The 22,314-nt window shown below is 43.5% G+C and overlaps 1 protein-coding gene across 4 annotated transcripts in view; it reads right to left on the reverse strand.

Annotated features, from left to right (window-relative positions):
* Positions 1 to 22,314, reverse strand: part of UNC13B (unc-13 homolog B) — a 1,232,326-nt gene that overhangs the window by 593,842 nt on the left and 616,170 nt on the right. For all 4 annotated transcript variants that reach the window (XM_029581856.1, XM_029581857.1, XM_029581864.1 and 1 more), the window contains one exon: positions 9,612 to 9,658. In XM_029581856.1, coding sequence (XP_029437716.1) covers positions 9,612 to 9,658 — 47 coding nt within the window. The remainder of the gene's footprint in view (positions 1 to 9,611; positions 9,659 to 22,314) is intronic.

Raw genomic sequence — 22,314 nt, forward strand, 5'->3', positions numbered from 1 at the left:
GGGGGAGAGGGAGGAGCCTTGGGGGACTCCTCGTGTAAGGTTTATGGGGTTCAATTCATTGTTTCCAATTCTAACTTTATAGTTTCTATCATGGAGGTAGGATTTAAAGCAGCTCCAGGCGGTTCCTGTGATGCCGATTTCTGAAAGTCTATCTAGTAGGATATTATGGTTGATGGTGTCGAATGCTGATGAGATGTCAAGTAGAGCAAGGACGAAAGATTGGCCTTTGTCTAATCCTTTAAGGAGGGTGTCAGTGAGTGAAATGAGTAGAGTTTCGGTGTTGAAGAATTTACGGAAGCCAAATTGGGAAGGGAATAGGAGGTTGTTTTTTTCCAGGGGAGGTGAAAGAAGCTATTTTAGCCAAAAGATCTTCATTCAAAAATTGGAAGAAGGATCCAACAGAAGAAAATAGGATAAAGCATAAACATTGGCAAATTAAATGTAAGACATTGATAAGACAGGCTAATAGAGAATTTGAAAAGAAGTTGGCTGTAGAGGCAAAAACTCACAGTAAAAACTTTTTTTAATATATCCGAAGCAGAAAGCCTGTGAGGGAGTCAGTTGGACCGTTAGATGATCGAGGGGTTAAAGGGGCACTTAGAGAAGATAAGGCCATCGCGGAAAGATTAAATGATTTCTTTGCTTCGGTGTTTGCTGAAGAGGATGTTGGGGAGGTACCCGTAATGGAGAAGGTTTTCATGGGTAATGATTCAGATGGACTGAATCAAATCACGGTGAACCTAGAAGATGTGGTAGGCCTGATTGACAAACTGAAGAGTAGTAAATCACCTGGACCGGATGGTATACACCCCAGAGTTCTGAAGGAACTAAAAAATGAAATTTCAGACCTATTAGTAAAAATTTGTAACTTATCATTAAAATCATCCATTGTACCTGAAGACTGGAGGATAGCAAATGTAACCCCAATATTTAAAAAGGGCTCCAGGGGCGATCCGGGAATCTACAGACCGGTTAGCCTGACTTCAGTGCCAGGAAAAATAGTGGAAAGTGTTCTAAACATCAAAATCACAGAACATATAGAAAGACATGGTTTAATGGAACAAAGTCAGCATGGCTTTACCCAGGGCAAGTCTTGCCTCACAAATCTGCTTCACTTTTTTGAAGGAGTTAATAAACATGTGGATAAAGGTGAACCGGTAGATATAGTATACTTGGATTTTCAGAAGGCGTTTGACAAAGTTCCTCATGAGAGGCTTCTAGGAAAAGTAAAAAGTCATGGGATAGGTGGCGATGTCCTTTTGTGGATTGCAAACTGGCTAAAAGACAGGAAACAGAGAGTATGATTAAATGGGCAATTTTCTCAGTGGAAGGGAGTGGACAGTGGAGTGCCTCAGGGATCTGTATTGGGACCCTTACTGTTCAATATATTTATAAATGATCTGGAAAGAAATACGACGAGTGAGATAATCAAATTTGCAGATGACACAAAATTGTTCAGAGTAGTTAAATCACAAGCAGATTGTGATAAATTGCAGGAAGACCTTGTGAGACTGGAAAATTGGGCATCCAAATGGCAGATGAAATTTAATGTGGATAAGTACAAGGTGATGCATATAGGGAAAAATAACCCATGCTATAATTACACGATGTTGGGTTCCATATTAGGTGCTACAACCCAAGAAAGAGATCTAGGTGTCATAGTGGATAACACATTGAAATCGTCGGTTCAGTGTGCTGCGGCAGTCAAAAAAGCAAACAGAATGTTGGGAATTATTAGAAAAGGAATGATGAATAAAACGGGAAAATGTCATAATGCCTCTGTATCGCTCCATGGTGAGACCGCACCTTGAATACTGTGTACATTCTGGTCGCCGCATCTCAAAAAAGATATAAATGCGATGGAGAAGGTACAGAGAAGGGCTACCAAAATGATAAGGGGAATGGAACAACTCCCCTATGAGGAAAGACTAAAGAGGTTAGGACTTTTCAGCTTGGAGAAGAGACGACTGAGGGGGGATATGATAGAGGTGTTTAAAATCATGAGAGGTCTAGAACGGGTAGATGTGAATCGGTTATTTACTCTTTCGGATAGTAGAAAGACTAGGGGACACTCCATGAAGTTAGCATGGGGCACATTTAAAACTAATCGGAGAAAGTTCTTTTTTACTCAACGCACAATTAAACTCTGGAATTTGTTGCCAGAGAATGTGGTTCGTGCAGTTAGTATAGCTGTGTTTTAAAAAAGGATTGGATAAGTTCTTGGAGGAGAAGTCCATTACCTGCTATTAAGTTCACTTAGAGAATAGCCACTGCCATTAGCAATGGTTACATGGAATAGACTTAGTTTTTGGGTACTTGCCAGGTTCTTATGGCCTGGATTGGCCACTGTTGGAAACAGGATGCTGGGCTTGATGGACCCTTGGTCTGACCCAGTATGGCATTTTCTTATGTTCTTATGTTCCAGATGATTCGTGAGTTGGAGGTTCACTACTCTTTCCATAAGTTTTGCTATAAAATGGAGGTTGGAGATTGGCCTAAAATTAGCTGGGTTTGAGGGGTCGAGGGTGGGTTTCTTCAGAATGGGCTTGAGGGTGGCTTGCTTGAGAGTATCAGGAACGTATCGTTGGGTGAGGGAGCAATTGATATTTGCTAGGGGATGGGAGATTATGTCAGGGATGGTTAATAGAGATTTTTGTGGGGATAGTGTCGGAGGGGTGTGAGGCGGGCTTCATTTTCTAAAGAAGGGTTTCAATTTCGGAGGGGGCAGTAGTTTCAAAGGAGTCAAGAGTGTATTCAGGGGTGCCTATGCGGTTTGTGGTGGTGGTGTTGAGGTGTGAGGATAGTGGCGTGAATCTTAGGAGCAGCATGATTTTGTCCTGGAAAAAAAGAGGGCTAATTTGTCGCATTTGCTTTTGGCTTCGAAATCGGATATGGGAGGGGGGTGGGGCTGTCTTAGTGAGGTTGGAGACTAATGCAAAGAGAGCTTTTGCGTTGAACTGAAAATTATGGATTTTTTTTTTTGGTGTAGAAGTCTCTTTTTGTTTTTTGTATGGAAGTTCTGTAAGTGTGGATGGCTGATTTGTAGGCGGCTAGTAAGTGGGTGGATGGGTTTTTGCGCCATTTCTTTTCTTTTGATCTTAGTTCCTGTTTGAGTTTTCTTAGTTCCACAGTGAACCATGTTTTTTTAGTATTTCGGGAGGGGATTAGCTCAAGAGACTTCAAGGGGCAGATGCTGTTTGCAATGTTATTGGTAATGTTATTCCAGGAGGAGAGGGCTGAATCCGGGCTGGAAAGGTCAAGGTTGTCAATGGTCTCAGTGAGTGAGAGAATTAGATCTTCCTTATTGCAGGGTTTTCGGAAGAGTATGGTGTTGTTGTGAGTGGGGGGCGGGTTGGTATGTTTTTTTATAGTGAGGTTAGTTTTTATGAGAGTGTGGTCTAACCAGGGGACCGGTGTGCAGGAAGGTGAGTCGGCTATGAGGAGGGGTGAGTTAATGAAAATTAAATCAAGCGTGTGAGTAGGTGAGGTAATTATTTGCTCTAAGCCCATGGTTTTAACGGAAGAGAGAAAGGCTTCACAGTTAGGGGATAAGGGGGTGGTATCGACGTGGAGTTGGTTCAGGAGGACTATGTCAGTGGATTTGAACCATGTTTCGGTAACGGCCAAAATATCAGGTTGGGCATTGAGAAGGAGGGATTGGGAGTTGATTGTGAGGGATTGGGAGTTGATGAGTAAGAGGGAAGGGGTGGTAAGGCCCAGGAATTGGGTGAATGGGGATATCATAATAGGTAATAGCGATCCAGAAGGGGGTATGGTAGTTGGGAGTTTCTTGATGAGCTGGAGTGCTTGATAGTGGGAATGGGGAAGGTGAGCATGACTGATTGGCATGTGAGAAATGTCTTGAGCTTGGAGATCAAGAGTCTTAGTAATCGAGGGAGGTAAGTTGGGGTAGATTAGGTAGATAAGAGGGGCGAGGGGAGAATCAGGTGTCCAGAGGGAGCAAGGCTTGGGGGAGTAAGGGCTCTGACTGGAGAGTGAAAGGAAAAGAGGGAAGGAGGCAGGGGGCTATTGTGGTGTGTGTGTGGGGGGGGGGTAGGGTCACACAAGAAGGGGACTGCACAAAGGGGCGCACTAAGGGGCAGGCCTTGCTTTAAAGGTCTGAGCGTTGCAACTGTGAGGTAGGGGGGCGCGGCGATGGGTGGGCCTCGGCGCTGGTGTAATCGATGGCTTTGGTCGGGCAGGCCTCAGCACAGGACGAGCTTCGGTTTGGCGTCTGGTAGGCCTCGGCGCGGGACGAGCAAGTTGAGCGAGGGGGAAGAGGGACGGCTCTTACCCTGATGGGTGGCGTTGATCGCGCGAGCCAGCGATGTCCCTCTTCAGGCTGGGAAAATGCAAATGACAAAGGCATGTGCGGCCCCATCTAAATATGGTCCCACGCAATGACGACATTAGAGTCAGAGCACCAGCTTCTTTCAGGATGGACGGGCGGTAATCCGGTCCGGATCCAGGCAACAAAGGTAGCATATGGCTGATGGCACGAAGGCAGTCTAGAAACAGCTGACAATCCAGCAGGCAAATGACAGAGTCACACTTGTGAGCCCAGCAGATAGATAATCCAGATGCACTTCAGACTCATGAGGCTCTGGAGTCTAGCACTGGCTCTGGCCCCATCCAGATATAGTCCCACGCAGAGATGACATTGGGGCTGGGGTACCAGCTTTTCTGGAATGAGCGTTTAGTAATCCGGTCCAGGTCCATATAACCATAACTTTATTCTTAATTATGGCTTTCACCATTTTGTCAGGCATAGTTGTTAGGCTCACAGGTCTGTAACTGCTTGGTTATTCCCTTGGATCCCCTTTAGAAAACTAGTTTTACATTTGCTACCCTCCAGTCTTCAGGTATAGAGCCAGATCTGAATACTAGGCTACAGATTAACAGTAACAGTTTTGCAATTTCATGTTTGAATTTCTTTAGAACTCATAAGAATTGCCAACAATCTGTCAAGTCCAGTATTTTGTTTCCAATAGTAACCAATCCAGCTCACAAGTACCTGGCAGGATCCCAAATTGATAGATTCTATGTTGCCTAGTCAAGGAATAAGCAGTGGCTTTCCCTCACTTTTCCTTCAGGAACTTGTCCTATCCTTTCTTAAACCTAGCTATGTTAATGCCTTTACCACATTCTTCAGCAATGAGTTCAAGAGCTTAATTGTGTGTTGGATGAAAAAGCATTTTTGTTCGATTTGTTTTAAATGTGCTATTTAATAACTTTATGAAATATTCCCTAGTCTTTTTGAGGTTCATATTCAAAAGCATTTAGCTGGCTAACTCGGATGTTTGCCGGCTAAATGAATATTTGGGCACATAGTTGGATAAATTCTAGCTGGCTAATAAGTTAGGTGTTTACAATTTAGCTGGATAAGTTAGGGGCATTCCGAAGGCGTATCTGAGAGGAATTGAATTAGCCGAATATGTAAAACAGCTAACTCAGATATTCAGAGTTAGTCGGATTAATAAGCTGGCTAAGTCTGGTCGGAACAAAGAGCTATCCTAAAGTTAGCCAGCTATAGCTATCCAGCTAACTTTAAGATAGCAGGCTATATTCAATGGTGCAGGGATTGAATTTACTTCCAAAGTTAGCTAGTTAAGTTTATCCAACAAACTTTGCTATGGACTTCTTTATTTTTTGAAATTGTAAACAACTGAATTGCATTTATCCGTTCCATTTGATTTGCATTTATCCGTTCCATTTGACTCCTCCAGGGCCTGATGGTATTCTCTCTGAGGTGATTTTCTACTTTTAGTCTGACAAATTGCCCAAGCATTTCTTTCACACTGATTTGATTCAGTTCCTCTAAGTTATCACCTAGAAAATATGGTTTAGGTGTGGGTCTTTCTTCATCATCCTCTTCTGTAAAGACAGGAGTCAAAAACTCATCTAGTTTTTCTACTATATACCACCTATCCTCCCTGAGAGCCCCTTTTACACCCTTGGTCATCTAGTGGCCCAACTGACTCCCTTGCAGATTTCTTGCTTCTAATAAACTTGAAAAGGCTTGAAAAGGCTTGAAGGCTTTGATTATTTGCAATATCTTCCTTTGGCAAGATTCTCCTCATATTCTCTTTTGGCCTGCTTTATTAGTGTTTTATATTTGTGAGCCTGTTTTCATTAGGCACTGCTTCCCATTTTTAAAAAAGATACTTGTTGCGTCCAGTCGCAGACAGCTGCGACCGCTCTGCCTCACCTCTTTTTTGCCTTTCTCCTTCTCCATGGGTAAGATGTCTGCCTCCGGCGCCGAGAGCCTAAACCCTCGGCGTCTCCAATTCAGCATGGGCTTCCCTGTCTGCCATCTCCTTCCTGTGGCCTCCTAGGGCGCGCGCGCGCACACGCTGCCCACGCTTATCTACACATCATGGCGGGAACCTCGGGGGCTTCCCCATCGTATGACGTCAATATCTCTGGGTATTTAAGCCTCCGCTTCACTCCTAACGAATGAGTTAGCAAGGACTTCGGTTTAGCTACTCTGACCGCTTCTAAGCTGCACGCTTAGACTCCTCGCTACCCTCCGGGGTATGTCACTCCTGAAGAAGCTCTGGGCACCCGCTCCTCGGGGGTCTCTCACTTCCAACTACCCTTCGGGGTTTTCTACTACTAATTTGACAAACGCTCCTCAGGGGTCTCTCTATTCTTTTACAGGATCTTCTGTGCTACCAGGTACTCGCTCCTCGAGGGCCTATCCAGCTCAGTGTATCCTGCACCACAGACCTCGAGTCCCACCTTCACCATCTACCAGGAGGATTCCAGCACTACTCTTCAGTGAGTACCTCTATGATCCAGCTCTCTATTTCCACCCACCAGGTTTGGCTTATCCCGCTCTGCGGAACACTACCAACCTTGTACATCTGGGTGAGATTATCCATCTGAGGCTGTCTGAACATATTGGCACTTTACTGGACTTCAGTGCCACCTCCTCCTGCCTTCTTACCATCTATCTACAGAAGTACAATAAAGCTTTCCATCTCCAGTGTCTGCTCTCTGAGTCTAGCCTATTGCAGTGGTTCCCCATGGGGCCCCTCCCCGTGGGATGAGTCATCTCCACTAAGACTAAGAGTCCAGAGATTGGAGATCCAAAATGGCGTCTTGGAAGAAGGCTGCGTAAGGAAAGCGCTCTCGACTTGAAGAATTTCCGCAAAGAGAATGCCTCATACGAAGAGAAAAGGGAGAGTCGGGGTTGAAACTCCGACAACCCCGACCGTAGCCCCTTCTCAACCTGTTATAGAAGGCTTCTTCATGCCGGTAAATAGACCTCCAGGAGATGAGTCTGTGGCAGCCACTGGCTTGGAGCGGATCCCAGCAGCCTTAGACATGAATACTACTTTAAGCCCCGGAGCTCCCGTGGCTCCCCTACTGCCGACCCATATACAACCCCTGCTTCTGGGTCAGAACGCTCACCTCAAGGAGGCAGTAGCGGAAGGCCCTTTCGGAGTGGAGAGGGAGGAGAATGTTGTGGAGACTGGCTCGGTTATGGTGACTCCCAAGAATCCTCGGCGGCAACAGCTGAGTGAGATCGGAGTAAAAATTCTTAGCGCCTCACCGACGACATCAACGCCAGAGGGGCAGGAAGAAATGGCGGCGGCCTTAGAAATTAGGCATCAACGCCATCAAGAAGCGCCGGTAAGCGTTATTTTACATTCTCTTGAGGAGCAAGGGCAAAAAATTACTTTGGAGAATGTATGGACTGTGTTATTAGAGCTGAAAACCTCAATAGTGAATATGTCTAGTATTATCTCAGCTACACAGAATCAAGTACAAAGTTTGGACCCAGTAGTGAAACAACATACTGAAAAAATTGAAAACTTACAAGAATAAATTACTCAAATAAAGGAAGTACAGGCCGGATTGATAAAATATGAAAAGAATAATATAAGAGAAACATAGAGAATCAAGCTAGATATAGAAATGTGAGAATATTGAAATTTTCCCCGTGTAAAGTTGATCTCCCCCATGGAACAACTTAAAAGTTTCTACAAGAAATTTGCAAATTTCTTCAGATGCTATACCTTCTATAGAGAAGATTTTTTACATTAAAACTGGGGAGAAGCCAGGGAAAGGACAAGAAAATATAGAAATCCAATCACAAGATTTGGAAAACCTAACAGGGTTTCTGGAACAGTCTATGGAAGAACAAATAGAATTTCAGGGAACTCTTTGAGGAGAAAACAAATCTTACACAGAGACACTATTTTGAGGCTATTTCTCCGAAACAGAAATAAACTATATCTGGGTGAAAAAGTTTGGGTTTTACCCGGACATCACAAGAGATACGCAAATTCGCAGAAAGCAATTCCTTCAGATGGCTCAGGAAGTTAAAAACCTGGGTGCATATATGGTGATTCGTTACCCTAGCAAATGTGTGTTAAAAATAAATACGCAAAGATATGTGTTCTTTGACCCTCAAGATTTACGCAGTTTTCTTGATTCATGTATTCCTTAAATAATGCTACCTAAGCTTCCCACGGGATTGGAATTAAAATTGCTGTGCTTTCTTTCTTTTCTTAATTATAAAAATTTATTTCCTGCTTGCCTAATTTTTGGAAATTTTGGATCTCCTATTTCTTTATAAATTGGATGTATAATCAAAATCAGTATTATTTCTTTATGTAAGTTTAATTTAAACCAGGAAAAATTACTTGTTTGATTATGAATATACAAATTTTTGCATTGGCATGCATTTCAATTTTTGCTGTTTATGTAAGCTGAAAATTAATAAAGAATAAATAAAAAAAAAAAAAAAAAGACTAAGAGTCCACACTATGCCTCAAACCCAACAATACCTTTTTAGCTTTGACAGCCTTTTTCACAGCACCATTTAGCCATGCTAGCAGATGCTTGCTTTTCTTTTGACATTTTTTATATTTGTAGAATACAATTTACCTGGGCTTCCAAAATAGTTTTTAAACAGTCTCTATGCCTCATGCAGATTTCACTCTTGTAACTGATCCTTTCAGTTTTCTTCTAACTAGTTTCCTCATCTTGTCATAGTCTATCCTTTCAAAGTTATATGTTACTATTATTTTTTTGTACCAAATCCTGAATTACAGTAACAACTAGATCTATTTATTGGTTCTATAACTAGTTCTCCAAGCAGTAGTCATTTATGGTGTCTAGAAACATAACTTTCATGTCGAGCCCTGATGAGGTATTCACCCAATAAGTATTAGAGTAATTGAAATCTCCTATTAATGTGTTTCCATGTTTAGCAGCTTTTCTAATCTGCTATATTTCACATTCTGTTTTACTATCCTAAGGGGATGCAGTAAACTCCCAGAGCTATACTCCTCCTCATACATGGAATTTCTATCCATAAGCATTCCATATTAAAGTTTGTATCCTGCAGAATTTGTGTCCTACTTGATTCTACGGAGTCCTTGATATATAGTGCCACACAACCACCATTATTTCTAACTGCTCTGTCATTTCTGTATAAATTTGCATCCTTGTATCACCATGTTCCACTGGTTGTCCTTTTTCCACTAGGTCTCTAAGATGACAATTACATCAATATCTTCTTCTAGTGCCATATACTCTAAGGAGGAAAGAATATATACAATTCACCTTGTATCACTGAAATGCTTCCCATCACTTACCCTCCCTTGAACCAAGGCGGTTTTGATTGATCATCATCATCTTGAGTCTGCAAAAATCAAGATACAACAAATTGAGTCCATTAAGAAGATGCAAGAGAAATTTGTTATAATAAGTAGGGGTAAAGGAGAAGAGGAAGATATATAAATAATTCTTAGGTAGCAAACTGCATGCATGTAATTATGTACAGTACATAAATATTATATATTATATATTTCCAAACACAGAATTACTGCAGCTGCAACAAGACCAGACAAATTATGCTGACACATACAACTAGAAGGCTCTTATCAGAAACATTAATAGAAAATCTAAAAGAGCCTGTTCAGTGCACCAGTTCCTTCAATCAGAATATCAGAAGAGCACTCTTTCATGCTTTAGAATTAGAAGAGAAAGAAAAAATGAGCAAATACTAAATTTATCATAAAATCCCTTACTATCAGGTTATTTCATTGTAATATAATTGGTATCATAGATATACAAATATATTTATTAAAAACATTTAAAAAATGCAGAAACTAATAATGCATTCATTGGAAAGTACAATTTATTTATAAGGAATTAAAACAATGAGCAGTTACAGTGAGACCAAAACCATAACTAAAAAAAAATCATTATAATTGCAAAGCAGACAAATATCAATAGATAGGAAAAATAACAATACAGATCGGCAAAAATGTTAACCTTTTTTAATCAAACCGATATGGGGAGAAACAACTAACAAATGAATGGTCCACTGGACTTCCATATGTTAAATGCAAGAAATCCTGACTGGTAAACAAATTCCCATATCAGCCTTTAAGCAATCTCCTAGACCAAGGGATAGGCAACTTTGGTCCTTGAATGTCATAAACAGGTCTGGTTTTCAGGATATCCGCATGAGATATATTTGCAAACAAAGGAGTCAGTGCATGCAAATTTCTCATGTGGATACCCTGAAAACCAGACCTATTTGGGCATTTGAGGACTGGAGTTGCCTGACCCTAGACCAAATGCCCAACTCTCCTCCCCACTTTTTAATGATGCAGCAATGGGAACCAGGAATTAGCACTTTCTATAGAAGGCACTTTGGAATGGGTGCATGACTTCTGTTGGTTCTGATTATCTCTACTATTGATATTTTGTTAGCAAACCATTGGTCTCCACATGTTTGATAAATGTGCTGTATGAAAATTAAAATTGGGCAAAGGAGGAAAGTAAAGTTGCTTACCTATAACAGGTGTTCTCACAGGATAGCAGGATGTTAGTCCTCACATATGGGTGACATCACAGGATGGAGCCCAATCACAGAACACTTTTGTCAAAGTTTCTAGAACTTTGACTGACACCTCCTGGGCATGCCCAGCATGGCACCAACCCTGCATTCAGCAGGGGTCCCCCTTCAGTCTAGCCTTATAGTAAAAAGTACGTGCGAAAAACAAAATAAGAAAACGTAAGCGAACCCAACTCCGCAGGATGGTGGGCGCTTTTCATGAGGACTAACATCCTGCTGTCCTGTGAGAACACTTGTTACAGGTAAGCAACTCTGCTTTCTCACAGGACAAGCAGGATGGTAGTCCTCACATATGGGTGAGAAGCGCACTGAGGATGCCCGAGCAATGCACCCAAAACACGTGCAACAGGCACAACAATAGGGGTGGAATTTGGTAAGGAGGGCATCCTGAAACCCTGGACTGGCTGGGGGAAGGATGTTGGGTAGTTAAACTGAAAACAAGTTGGGTAGAACAGATTGGCTGAAGATGAAATCTTGTCTGCCAGCCTTATCTAAGCAATAATGGGCTGCGAAGGTATGGACAGAACTCCAGGTAGCAGCCTTACAAATATCAGCAAGCGGCACCGAACGATGGTGCGCTACTGATGTCGCCATGGCCCTGATAGAGTGTGCTTTCACACGGTCTTGCAGCGGAATGCCTGCTTGCTGGTAGCAAAAAGAAATACAGTCCGCTAACCAGGAAGAGAGGGTCTGCTTTCCCACAGGATTTCCCAATTTGATGGAGTTGAAAGAAACAATTGAGTGGATTTCCTGTGGGCAGACATACGGTCTAGATAGAAGGCTAGGGCACGTTTGCAGTCCAAGGAATGCACATCCTGTTCTCCTGGGTTTGAATGGGGCCTGGGAAAAAAGGTAGGTAGGATGATGCATTGATTAATATGAAATTCCGATACTACCTTTGGTAAAAACTTAGGGTGAGCGGGGGCACTACCCTGTCATGCAGAATTTTAGTGTAAGTGGGTAGGTAACGAAAGGTCCCAGGTTCCTCATTTCCTTGTTCTCTGTAAGACACACGTGTTAAGTCATTTCAATGTTATATGTAAACCGAAGTGATTAGTAACATTGTTACCAGAACCTCGGTATATAAAAATGTTAAATAAATAAATAAATAAATAAATAAATAAACAAACAAACAAACTCACTAACTCTGCGAGTGGAGGTAATAAGTGAGAAGAAAAACTACTTTCCAGGTGAGATAACGGAGATCACAAGACAGGAGAGGCTCAAACGGAGGTTTCATGAGCCACCCCAAAACTACCTTGAGGTCCCAAGCAGGGGCCGGAGAGTGCAGTGGAGGTTTTAAGTGGAGCAAGCCTCTCATAAAGCATGTTACTAAGGGTTGAGTTGAAATAGGCACATTCCCGATGCCTTTATGAAACACGGCTACCGCGCTGACATGCACCCTGATGGAGGAAGTTTTCAGGCCTGACTCTGACAGGTGCCAGAGATAGTCCAGAAAGTTCGCCATGGATCAGGTGAAGGGGTCTATGAACATGGAAGTGCACCAGACCGTAAATCTCTTCCATTTAGAATGATAAGACCTTGTCGTGGAAGGCTTTCGTGAAGCTACCAGGACTCGGGACACCGACCCTGAAAGATTAAGAGGTTGGAGTATTAAACTTTCAACATCCAGGCCGTCAGGGATAGGGCCTGGAGGTTGGGGTGGCGAAAGCATCCATCGTTCTGAGTTATCAGAAATGGATCCTTCCCAAGAGGAATGTGCCGGTACACTGAGAGGTCCTGGAGTATTGGGAAACCACACCTGGCGTGGCCAATGAGGGGCTATTAGAATCATTTTGCCTTTGTCCCACCGTAACTTCATGAGAGTCTTCGATGTGAGTGGAAGTGGAGGGTACGCATAGAGGAGACCGCTAGCCCACGAGAGGGTGAAAGCATCTCTCGGTTGTGAGTGGTGGCTGCGAGTTAGAGAGCAGAAGTTTTGTACTTTGCGGTTGTTGATTGACACAAAGAGGCCTGTAACCCCAACGCTGGAATATTGTGTCCGCTACCATGGGGTTGAGCGACCACTTGTGCGGATGGAACGTGCGACTCAACTTGTCCGCCAACACATTATCCACGCCTGGCAAGTAGGTGGCTGTGAGGCACATCGAGTGGGAAAGGGGCCATGCCCATATCTGTGCAGCTTCCTGATACAGGAGGTAGGAGCCTGTTCTTCCTTGCTTGTTGATGTATCACATCACCACCTGATTGTCTGTTTGAATCAGGATGGTTTTGTTCGAAAGGCAATCCTGAAAAGCCCCAAGGGCATATCTGATTGCCCGAAGCTCCAGGAAATTTATCTGGTGTTTGGCTTCCTCTGGAGACCAGGTTCCCTGGGCTGTAGATCGCAGACATGAGCACCCCACCCTAGGTTGGAGGCGTCTGTCGTCAAGGTAATTTGAGGTTCCGGAGTCTGAAATGGAAGGCCTTGAAGTAGATTGGAGTGTTGTATCCACCAGGCGAGCGACAGGCGGAGCTGTGTGGTAACGTGAACAATGCTGGACATTGGCTGACAAGCTTGAATCCACTGGCATTTTAGGGGCCACTGCATTACTCTCATGGCTAGCCGGGCCATCGGAGTGACATGCACCGTGGACGCCATGTGACCCAGCAGTATGAGGAAGAGACAAGCAGTTGAGGATACTCGAGTCTGTAAATGATGTGCCAGGGAGAAAGCCCGATCCTGAGGGAGGAAGGCTTTCGCCTGTATAGTGTTTAGGTCGGCCCATACAAAGGATAGGGTTTGGGATGGAACTATCTTGGATTTGGGATAGTTGATTAGAAACCCTAGGGAGACCAGGGTATGGAGAGTGAGACGCAAGGACACCAATGCAGCTTGTTGAGTCGGAGCCCTTATCAACCAATCATCGAGATAAGGGTAGACATGGACCCCTTGACTCCTGAGGAAGGCTGCGACCACCCCGAGGCATTTGGTAAAGACTCGTAGAGTGAATGCTAGGCTGAATGGTAGTACACGGTACTGGAAGTGGCAAGGGCCGACCAGGAATCGCAGGAATTTGCAACGAGATGGAATAATTTATTTACTTATTTATTTTTCCTATACCGATATTCGATTCAAAATATCACACCGGTTTACATACAACAGAGGGCGAGCCTTATGGAGACATGATACAGTATAATAAATTAACTGAGTAAATATAATGAAAAACTTGCTTTACATAATAACTTTACTAACATTATATAAGTTCTGAGTTTAAACTTGCAATGTACAGAGGCGGGGGAGGGGGGGGGAACTGGCTGTGCCAGGGGAGGGGGACAGGGAGCCGGGTGTTAGTTTTCTGTAGGGAATGCTTTTCTAAAGAGCCAAGTTTTGAGACTCTTTCTGAAGGAAGGCGTAGAGGGGTCCATTCTGAGAGGAGCCGGGAGGTTGTTCCAGATGTGGGGGCCTGCTATTGATGCAGTGCGTTCTCTTGTGGAAACTAGATGAACTTCCTTAATGGAGGGAGTTGTAAGTAGACCTGTGTTGGATGAGCGGAGGTTCCTTTTCAGGATACAGGGGTGTAATGGTTCTTGGAGCCATCTGGTCTTATTTATTTATTTATTTAAGGCTTTTATATACCGACTTTCTTGATACAAATCAAATCAACTCGGTTTACATCGAACTGAGCGGTTAACCGTAACCAATTAACAAGAGACAAAATTTGATGAAGCATAAAGTTACATTATAACAAGGGCGCAAAAACTGGGGATAGGAAAATAAAGGGGGGAGAACAGAGATAGTATACTATATATATATATATATATACTTCGTGCAAACCTTTGTGTATATGTAAAAATTTATTTTTATGTTTCCTTTGTTAACTAAGCTGTTTCATTGTATTCGACTAAGGAATTTTTTCCTGCTTTTTCTGTTTCACTGTAAACCGGCATGATTTGCATTTAATGCAAGAATGTCGGTATATAAAAGTTAAAAATAAAAATAAATAAATATACAGGTAAGGTTGTGGGAGGGAGGCAGAGGAGCCAACCTCATTATGACGTATTTGTGTGTCTTAGTGCTTGTTTAATTACAGTGGAGATGGGAACCATTCTGAGTCAAGCTATTGGATTAGGAACAGGGAAAGGCTCGACCGAAAAGCCATGTCTTGAGTTTCTTTTTAAAAGTTAGGAGACAGGTTTCCTGCCTGAGGTCCAGGGGCATGGCATTCCAGATGGAGGGACCTATCGTTGAGAATGCCCGGTCTCTGATGTTTGTGGTGCACCGCTTTGACTGGAGGAATGTGTAAGGATCCTTTGTAGGCTTCCCTTAAGGTTCTGGCTGTAGACTGCAGTTTGAGAGGGTGTAGCAGTTCAAGAGGCGTCTGATGGTGAATGTTTTTGTGAATAATTGTAAGTGATTTATGGAGAATCCTAAAGTTTACTGGGAGTCAATGAAGATCTTTTAATATAGGAGAGATGTGCTCTCTCCGATTAGTATTCGTCAGGATTCTTGCCGCCGCGTTTTGAAGCAGCTGGAGGGGTTTTATTGTGGTAGCAGGAAGACCTTGCAAGATGGAGTTGCAGTAATCGACCTTAGAGAACAAGATGGCTTGGAGAACCGATCTGAAATCATGATGGAAGAGAAGCGGCTTCAGTTTTTTTTTAGTACCTGTAGCTTGTAGAAGCACTCCTTCGTAGTGTGGTTTATAAATTTCTTTAGGCTCAGGTGACTATCTATTATGACTCCAAGGTCTCTTGCGTGGGAAATTTGTGTGTTGGTGTGTAGCTGTTGATGGAAGGGACTACCTTCTGGGGTGATGAGCAGGAGTTCTGTCTTGTTAGTGTTAAGCACCAGGTTGAGGCTTGAAAGGTAGAGGTTGATCGTTTGCAAGTGAGAATCCCATATTTTGAGAGCTGAATCCAGTGAGTTAGATATGGGGATTAAAATTTGAACGTCGTCTGCATAAATGTAGAACTTCAGTTTTAATTTTGAGAGTAAATGGCAGAGAGGGAGTAGGTAGATATTGAATAGAGTGGGCGATAATGAGGAGCCCTGGGGGACTCCGAATGGGGAGTTGGTGCGAGGGGATTCTTTGTTATTGATTTTAACCTTGTAGCCTCTGTTGCTAAGGAAAGAGTTGAACCATCTGAGGGCGGATCCTGCGACTCCTATGTCTGATAACCGGTTTATAAGGGTAGTATGATTTACGGTGTCGAAAGCCACTGAGATATCAAGAAGAGCTAAGAGGAAGGACTGTCCTTTGTCAATGCCAATGTATAGCTGATCTAGGAGCGAGATAAGGAGAGTTTTAGTGTTGTGTTCTTTTCGGAATCCATATTGTGACGGGTGTAGAATATTAAGTTCCTCCAGGTAATTTGAAAGTTGATTATTTACGATTTGCGCCATGATCTTGGCTACAAACGGCAGATTTGATATGGGGCAGTAGTTGTTGGGATCATCCAGGTCCAAATTAGGTTTTTTGAGTATGGGTTTAAGGGTGGCCAATTTGAGAGTGTCCGGGAAGATTCCTTGTGAGAGGGAGCAGTTGATAATATCTGCTAGATGTTTAGAGAAAGATTCTGGTATGAGAATCAGGAGTTTGGATGGGATTTTGTCTAGAGGGTGAGAGGAGGGTTTCATTCTTTTTATCAGGGTTTCCACCTCTATGGCGTAGGTAGGATCAAAGGATTCCAAACCAACCTCTAGGTTCGGGGGGAGGAGGGGATCTGGAGACAGCATGTTAGGGTTAGTAGGTAATCTAGCCAGGGTATTGGAGATTTTGTTCTGGAAGAATAAGGCCAGATCATTGGCTTTCGATTGGGCTAGGTCGTCGGGGATTGTAGGGGGGGGGGGCAGTTTTGGTGAGTTCCGATACGTATGAGAAGAGAGCCTTCGCATCGAAGATCATATCATGGATACGGTGGTCTTGTCATTGTGAATTGCTTTGTGGATGAGCATGAGGATCTTATATTGAGATGTGAATGGGATGGGTAGCCAGTGGAGTTGTTTGAGTAGGGGTGTGATGTGATCTGTTCTTTTGCTATTAGTTAGTGATCTTGCGGCTGCATTCTGAAGGAGCTGGAGGGGCTTGAGGGTGGCAGCGGGGAGGCCTATTTGGAGGGTGTTGCAGTAATCTAACTTGGCGAAGAGGAGGGATTGTAGCACTGTCCGGTAATCTGGAGGATGTAGCAATGGTTGGAGTTTAAGGATTTGTAGTTTGTAGAAACCTTCTTTTATCAGTGTATTGATATGATATTTAAAATGTAATTCCTTGTCCAAGGTGACTCCGAGATCTCTAACTGTTGTGAGCAGTTTGTATTTGAGTGGTGTTGTAGGGTCAGTGGGGGGTGTTGAAGTTTTGCACGAAAGGTGAAGAATTTCCATTTTGTTCTGGTTGAGCGCGAGTGCCATTTGGGTGAGGATACGTTTTATTTCAGTAAGGTATGTTTCTCATCGGCTTAGTGTATTGTTGATGCTATATCAGATGGGAAGGAGAATCTGTACATCATCGGCGTATAGGAAATAGTAAAGGCCTGCTTTGTCCAAATAGTTGCATAATGGCAGCATATAAACATTGAAGAGGGTGGGGGATAGGGATGAGCCTTGTGGGACTCCCTGAGATAGGGGTATTAGGTCTGATGTTGCACTATTGTAGGTTGCCTTAAAGGATCTATTAGAAAGGAATGATTGAAACCATTGGAGGATGATGCTATTGAGACCAATTTCTCGTAGTCTGTGGATTAGGATCTCATGGTTGACCGTGTAAAATGTGGCAGAAATGTCAAGAAGTATTAGGAGGAAGGAAGTACCTCTGTCAAACGTTCGAAGTATTGTATCTGTGAGGGTGAGTAGTAGTGATTCGGTGCTGCAAAATTTCTTAAAACCATGTTGGGCAGGAACAAGTATATTTTAGTTTTCTAGAAATTCTGAGAGTTGGTGGTTAACTGTTTTCTCAATGACCTTGACCAGGAAAGGCAGGTTAGAGATGGGTCGGTAGTTGGACAGGATGGTCAGATCCAGTTGAGGCTTCTTTAGAATAGGTTTTGCCACGGCGCTTTTAAGGGAATCCGGGAGGAGACCTTGTTCGAGGGAAAGGTTGATGATATCCGCAATGGGTCTTGCTAGGCAGTTCGGGATTAGTTTGAGAGTTTTCATTGGAATGGGGTCGAGTGGGTGTACCACTGCGTTGATCTTCCGGATAATAGTTTCCACCTCGGTGGAGGCAACGGTCTCAAATTGTGACCACTTGGATGTAGTAAGGGATGAAGGTGTAGGGGGTTCAGGGTTGATTGGTGGGCTATTTGAACTTAGTTCAGATGCTCTGTCTTTAAGGTATTGGGCGAATATATGACTGGATATTGTTGGGGTATCTTTTTGAGGTGCGTTCTTTGTGAGGTGAGTCAGTTGTATGACAATCAAATAGGATTCTCGGGTTGTATTGGTAATCGTGAATTCTTTTGGAGTAAAAATTCCGTTTGGCTTTGTTGATGTCTGTTGTATATATGTAGAGCAGTGTTCTGTATTGGTCACGCAGTTGGTTTGTAGGGTTTCTTCTCCAGGCTATTTCAGCTTGCCTTAACCGGTGTCTTGTGATTTTTAGTTCCTGGTTATACCAAGGTGCTTTGTGTTTTGCTGAGGTACTTATTTCTTTTTTGATGGTTGGGCATATATTTGTTTTGCAGTCTCCATGTTGTTTGTGGTCCAGGAGTTAACTGCAGTTATGGTATTGGATGTATCCAGTTGTTTTAGGGATTCCGGTAGGGTTTTTCGAGGACTTCACTGGAGCAAGTTTTAGTGAATTCAATGAATTTTTTGTCTTTTTGGTAGTTGAAATGGGTGCGGGTCCACTTGGAGCTTGGTTTGTATTAACATGTGGTCTGACCAGGGGACAGAGGTGGTGGAAGGGGGGGGGGGGGGGGGGGGGGGGAATTGAGTGTTACTTTGTTGAGATGTTTGTGTATTGAGATGTGTGTGTATGCGTCTTGGAGATCCAGAGAGCCCAAGGTCACCATCCTGAACTTCTTCCTTTGTAGGTACTTGTTTAGGGTGCGAAGGTCCAGGATTGGACGAACGCCACCTGATGTTTTTGGGATAAGGAAATACCGTGAATAGAACCCTTGCCCCTGTTGGGAGAGGGGTACTGGTTCTATTGCCCAGGATTGGAGGAGGATTGAGACCTCTTCTAGAAGGGGAGAGTGGTCGGATGATCCCCATGTCAGCCGAGGTGGGGAGTCTGCCGGTACAATCAGGAAGTTGAAGTGGTAACCCTGAGTGACTAATGAAAGCACCCACTGATTGGTGGTGACTGTGTGCCAAATGTGGCACAATCGGCCGCCGATCGGTACAGATGGAAGAGGAGGTTGGCATATGCTCTCCCGGGAGGAGTCAAAATCCTGACGCTAGTCCCGGTTGAGGAGCTGGCTGGGACTTCTGAGGTCAGGATTGTCTGGACTGACCTTTTTGATAAGGCTTGGAAGGGTGACCTCGGGAAGTCAGAGGATAATAACTTCTTGGTTTGTAGGCCGGATTCTTAGAATCTCGCCGGAATATCCTCTTGGAGGTGGACGAGAAATCAGCAGGCACTGACGAAAGTTGACGCAGCGTTTCATGATGGTCCTTTAGCTGCGCCACAGTCTCCTGGATCTGGTCTCTGAAGAGATTATAACCAGCATAGGGCAGGTCAGCCAACCTGTCCTATACCTCTGGTCTTAGGTCAGAGGATTTCAACCAGGCCCACCTTCTTGCACTAATCCCCGCTGCAGACACCCTAGAGGCAGTGTCAAATATGTCGTACGCAGCGCGGACCTCATGCTTGCCTGCATCCATGCCTTACTGGTGACAGGCGGAACTGAACCTGGGTGCTCCCAATTCCTCTTTAGAAGATCAATTAGGATTTCATGAATAGGAATAGACATGATTTCCTTAGGGGCAACAAGGAACTGGAGTACTTCCAGCATCTTGTGCCTTGAATCCTCTTCTGTCTGAAGCTGAAATGGAATTGTCTCGGACATTTCTTTAATGAAGTTATTAAATGACGGATCCTCTGGAGGAGAACACCTTCTCTCTTCAGGTGGAGAGGGCTCTGATGGCAGATCATCTGTTATCCTGGGAAGAATCATCAGTCCAAGGATCATAAGGTTGATCACCAGCTCCCTGAGGATATTCAGAGGGAAAAAATGGCATTATTCCTGAAGGGCCAGGCCAGGGCATCAACGGCATCGATGGTGGCACCAATGGAACCGGCGACATAGATGGATGAGACAGTGGCAGAATTCCAGATGGCGGTATGGATATCGGTGTTTCTTCGCCGTTCGATGACAAAGGTATCGACATCGAAGGAAGAGGGCATACTGGTATCCTTGGTTCCAGTGGTGGAAGGGCACCGATCAACCCATCCAGTCTACCCAGTAGCAGTGTGAGCGCCACAGGAATCGGATTGGTGACCGGCTCAGGCACAGGTACCGTTGTCGATGGAGGCTGGAATCCCTGCAGTGCTTTTCTGACGGCCTCTTGGATCATCCAATCCAATTCCAATTCCTCATGGAAGCCTGGGGTGTGTAACCTCGGCTCCGGAGTAGGAGGCAATAGAGGCGTAGCCGGAGGGTCCACCGGTAAAAGTGGAATCCCAATTCCCTGCACCAATGAAGGTGGGGAATGCCTTGGTGACCCGGTCACAGAGGAGGATGGGGCCTTCTCTGGACGTGATTTCTTTTTCAGTGGCTCTGTCGACGCCGATGCAGAGGGCTTGCCTGAATCAGCGGACAGAGCCTTCCGATGCCGGTGTCGACACTTTCATGATGTTCTCCTTGGTCCTTTCTCCTGAGGCAGAAGTCAACACCTTCAGAGTAGTCGATGTCGATCGGGCAGCACCGGTGTCCCGCTGCTAGCGAGAGGGCGATAGCACCGGCTCAGACGAAGTCGAAGCAGTCGATGGAGTCGGGGGTTTTGAATGAAAAAGGAACTCCATCTTTTCTAAGCGGGCTTTACAGCCTTTCGTAGTCATTTGGGCATATTTGGTGCAAGTTAGGGTATCATGGCCGGTCCCCAAGCATAATACACAAACTCTATGCGGGTCTGTGATGGACACTGTCCGAGGACAATCGGGGCACCGACGAAAACCCGACGCCATGGCTTCGACAAAAATTTAGCCGTGGTGTGGTCGATGGCCGGTAGGCCCCGAAGGGAAAACTCGATGGGAATTGACTGCAAACGAGGTTAAAGCCTTACCTTTCGACCGCTATGGGGTAGAATTTTTTTTTTTAATTTTTAAAGAAGTTCGGTGAAGAAAATTCCTGTCAGGAATATCTAGAGAGCTCCTTAACCCGTGTGGCTACTACTGCATGGAAAAAAAAGAGACTGAAGGGAGACCCCTGCTGGATGCAGGGCTGGTGCCATGCTGGGCATGCCCAGTAGGTGCCAGTCAACGTTTAGAAACTTTGACAAAAGTGTTTCGTGATTGGGCTCCATCCTGTGATGTCACCTATTCTGCTTTTCCTGTGAGAATACAAATTTTCTCTTCCACATTACTCTTCCACATAAAGGCAAATTTAAATGATGATGATGATGAATAAGTGATTGGATATGTGATACTTTTCTACTATTTTCTGTTTCTAAGCCCATTACAATAAATAATGACATAATTACAAGGTTGATTAGATCAAACAATAACTAGCTGTCTGTTAAATTTAGTCTTTCTAGTTGTCTAACAACTGTCTTTGTGCCAAGACACAAGAAGGTTAAAAACATTGCTTCTTCAGTTAATTACGCAGCACAGTGAAAAAAAATCTGACTTCTCATCACTAATTTTAATTTCTATTTCAAAATTTTATCCGATTTTATAGCACTGTATTTATGTTACTCTCCACTGTCAATAAAGAATCTCTTCCTCTGAAGGTAGTAGAATTTATTTTCTCTTAGCCTGAGGGGATGGTCTTCCATAGCAAATCCTTTTGTTGTTTACAGTAAACAAATCACATAAGAGGTAACATGGCACATTATATAAAAGTATAAAATAGAGATAAACAAACTAGATGCTCAAGAATAAAACTTAAAAATTAAATATAACAATTATTAGGCTTATATAAGTCAAATAAATTAAACAGGCACATCAAAACATTAATAAAAAATGCATTTTAATGATAAACCAGGTTTAAACATACCCAATATATACAAACACTCCAGGAGAGAAGGGGTGCCAGCATGGCTATTTGGCTAGGGCCTACAATGTTCAAGGGGCCTACTTTTGTTGGGCAATTTTTTAAACAAAGCTAAATATATCTATTTCTAACATGTATAAATAAAAAATTCAATTGTAATTGAAGAATTTGCTAACAAAAAAGCTCATAAAGCCTTCTTAAATAAATAAAAATTATTTGGGAAATTTAGAAAACGATTTCTCTTAAGTATCACATCAGATCCTTACATAGGGGCCTACATTTCTTAGCTGGCACAGGCCTAATTCCTGTTCTCTCCGGCCCTATATATAAAAGTA

Source organism: Rhinatrema bivittatum, chromosome 1 (assembly GCF_901001135.1).
Source record: "Rhinatrema bivittatum chromosome 1, aRhiBiv1.1, whole genome shotgun sequence".
NCBI classification, from domain to species: domain Eukaryota; kingdom Metazoa; phylum Chordata; class Amphibia; order Gymnophiona; family Rhinatrematidae; genus Rhinatrema; species Rhinatrema bivittatum.